At 46.9% G+C, this 2,286-nt stretch overlaps 1 protein-coding gene across 1 annotated transcript; it reads right to left on the reverse strand.

Moving 5' to 3' along the window:
* Positions 1-985: 985 nt before the first annotated feature.
* On the reverse strand, positions 986-2,286 carry LOC132865825 (uncharacterized). The gene is made up of 3 exons (XM_060898322.1): positions 2,197-2,286; positions 2,052-2,145; positions 986-1,910 (listed from the first exon to the last, which is right to left on the reverse strand). The coding sequence occupies exons 1-3, from the start codon at positions 2,284-2,286 to the stop codon at positions 1,345-1,347; spliced, it is 750 nt and encodes a 249-aa protein (XP_060754305.1). The 3' UTR covers positions 986-1,344.

Raw genomic sequence — 2,286 nt, forward strand, 5'->3', positions numbered from 1 at the left:
TCTGCAGACATGCCCTAGCCATCGAAGGTGACATTGCCACAGCAGAGTGTAGATGCTGGGTGTGGCAGCACACCTGAGGACCTCGTTGTTTGTTATATGGTTGGACCATTTGATACCCAGAATCCACCTTAGGCTGCGCATGTGGAAAGTGTTTAGCATCCTTTCTTGCCTGGAGTACAGGGTCCATGACTTGCTGCCGTGAAGGAGGGCGCTGAGGACACAAGCTCTGTAGACAGTCATCTTTGTCTTCAGGGTCAGCTTGGCGTTGTTCCAAACCCATTTTGTGAGCCTGGCAAATGTTGAAGCTGCTCGGCCAATCCGTATGTAATATTATATTAATGCAATAACAATAAAACTATCTGAATTCACATCTACAGTCAATTTAGAGCCACCAGTTAACCTAACCTGCATGTCTTTTGACTGTGGGGGAAACCTGGAGGAAATCTGGGTAAACATGGTGAGAACATGCAAACTCCACACAGAAAGGCCCCCGTTGGCCACTGGGCTTGAACCCAGAACCTTCTTGCTGTGAGGTGACAGCCACTACACCACCGTGCTGCCCATAAAAAGTGAATGTATATTGTATACACATATCTATGCACAGATTTAGAGATGAAAAGCACAAATTAATGAAGGCTATACCTGTTTAAAAAATACACATGGACACTGCACAAGCCATGGGTCAGTTTCTGACAAATACAATTGTCAGTTAAAGTATTAATAACTTTGAAGGAATATGTAAATTGCTTCTTGATTTCACTTCTGGTTTTGTTTGTTACTGCAGGACTTCAGTGTCTGGTGAAGAAATTACTGAAAAAACCCCATCAGATCTGTTCACTGACACAAAGATTTAAAATATTGTTCAGACATGATATAGCCATGTTTCTAATTTTGCTCTCTGGTAAATGACAGATTGAGGGAAAAGTGAATAGAAATGAAAATATCGATGATGTAATGCAGCAATGACAGACCAGATGCTCGCGGATTAAGAACAAACTCAGGGTTTTAATAGACACAGTGAGAGAAGGCAATGTACAAAGTCAATACCAGGAAATCCAACTGAGTAATGAGGGCTAGACAAATCGTGGTCATGAAACGGGCGAGAGTCCAAGAACCGGAAATCAGGAAAATACAGGCAGAATAAACACAAGGGCTAGGCAAATCGGAGTTGAGAAACAGGCAGAGATCAAGAAACCGTGAAGCGAGAAAAATGAGCAAACAAACAGAAGGGCTAGGCAAAACGGGAAGAAGCCAGAAGGCAAAAAGGGTCATACACAGAAACACAAACAGATACAAACGCTCAGTAGGCTCACGAAAAATGTGGAGGCAATACTGTGCAAAGAACTAAACAAACAGAGGGGTATAAATACAGACATAAATAAAAAGGTACAGGTGATAACAATTAGAACTCGGGGGAGCCACTCCTGGGAAGTGGCTCCGGATTGGTGGATTGAGTGCATGTGGTAGTGTCAGGTGTGTGAGTGGGATTGTGGGAAGTGGAGTCCAGAGTGTTAGGTGAGCCAGGGAGCATGACAGTATCCCCCCCCCCAAATAGTCCAAGGAGGCCACAGTGCTGGACAGAGGGTCATCATTGCAGATGACCCTGGGACCACTGCTGCACAGACCAATGGGAGGGCTGGACCCATGGCACCTGGGATGGCCCCTAGGCTGAGGAACAGGCTTCTCTGGATGATGCTGATGGAACTCCTCCACCAACCCTGGATCCAGGATATCTTGTGCGGGAACCCAGCTACGCTCCTCAGGCCCATAGCCCTCCCAGTCCACAAGGTACTGCAGAATCCCACCTCTCCTTCTGGAGTCCAGCAACTGGTAGATCACATACACTGGGGTACCTTTGACATCCACCGGCGGTGGGGATGTGACATCAGGTGTGGCCTCATCCAATGGACCTGGGACAACAGGTTTCAAGAGGGACAAATGAAAAGAGTTAGAAACACAGTAATGTACAAGCAGATCCAAATTATATGTAACTTCATTAATTCTCTGGAGAATTTTGAATGGTCCTATGTATTTGGGTAATAACTTTCTACCTCCCTCAGGAAACCTGAAGTCCTGGGTCGACAGCGACACTCGATCCCCTGGGAGGTAGGTAGGGGTGTCCCCTCCATGATGATCTGCCTTCCTCTTGTGTCAGTGGAGGGCGTTCTCAACCTGCTGGTGGGTCTGCTCCCAGACCTGCTCGCTCCATTGCATCCAACTGTCCATGGCTGGGTTGTCAGAGGGTGTGGCCAACCATGGCATTAAGGGAGGTTGGTAGCCCAGCAT

Source organism: Neoarius graeffei, chromosome 18, assembly GCF_027579695.1.
Source record: "Neoarius graeffei isolate fNeoGra1 chromosome 18, fNeoGra1.pri, whole genome shotgun sequence".
Lineage (NCBI taxonomy): Eukaryota > Metazoa > Chordata > Actinopteri > Siluriformes > Ariidae > Neoarius > Neoarius graeffei.

Bases quoted from the DNA above. Each gene is read 5' to 3' on its own strand.
- LOC132865825 (XM_060898322.1), bottom strand. From the start codon at position 2,286: ATGCTGGGCTACCAACCTCCCTTAATGCCATGGTTGGCCACACCCTCT. The intron at 2,146-2,196 runs GTCTGGGAGCAG...CACTGACACAAG, and splicing joins GGATGCAATGGAGCGAGCAG to AGGAAGGCAGATCATCATGG. The intron at 1,911-2,051 runs GTAGAAAGTTAT...CTGTTGTCCCAG, and splicing joins CTTCAGGTTTCCTGAGGGAG to GTCCATTGGATGAGGCCACA.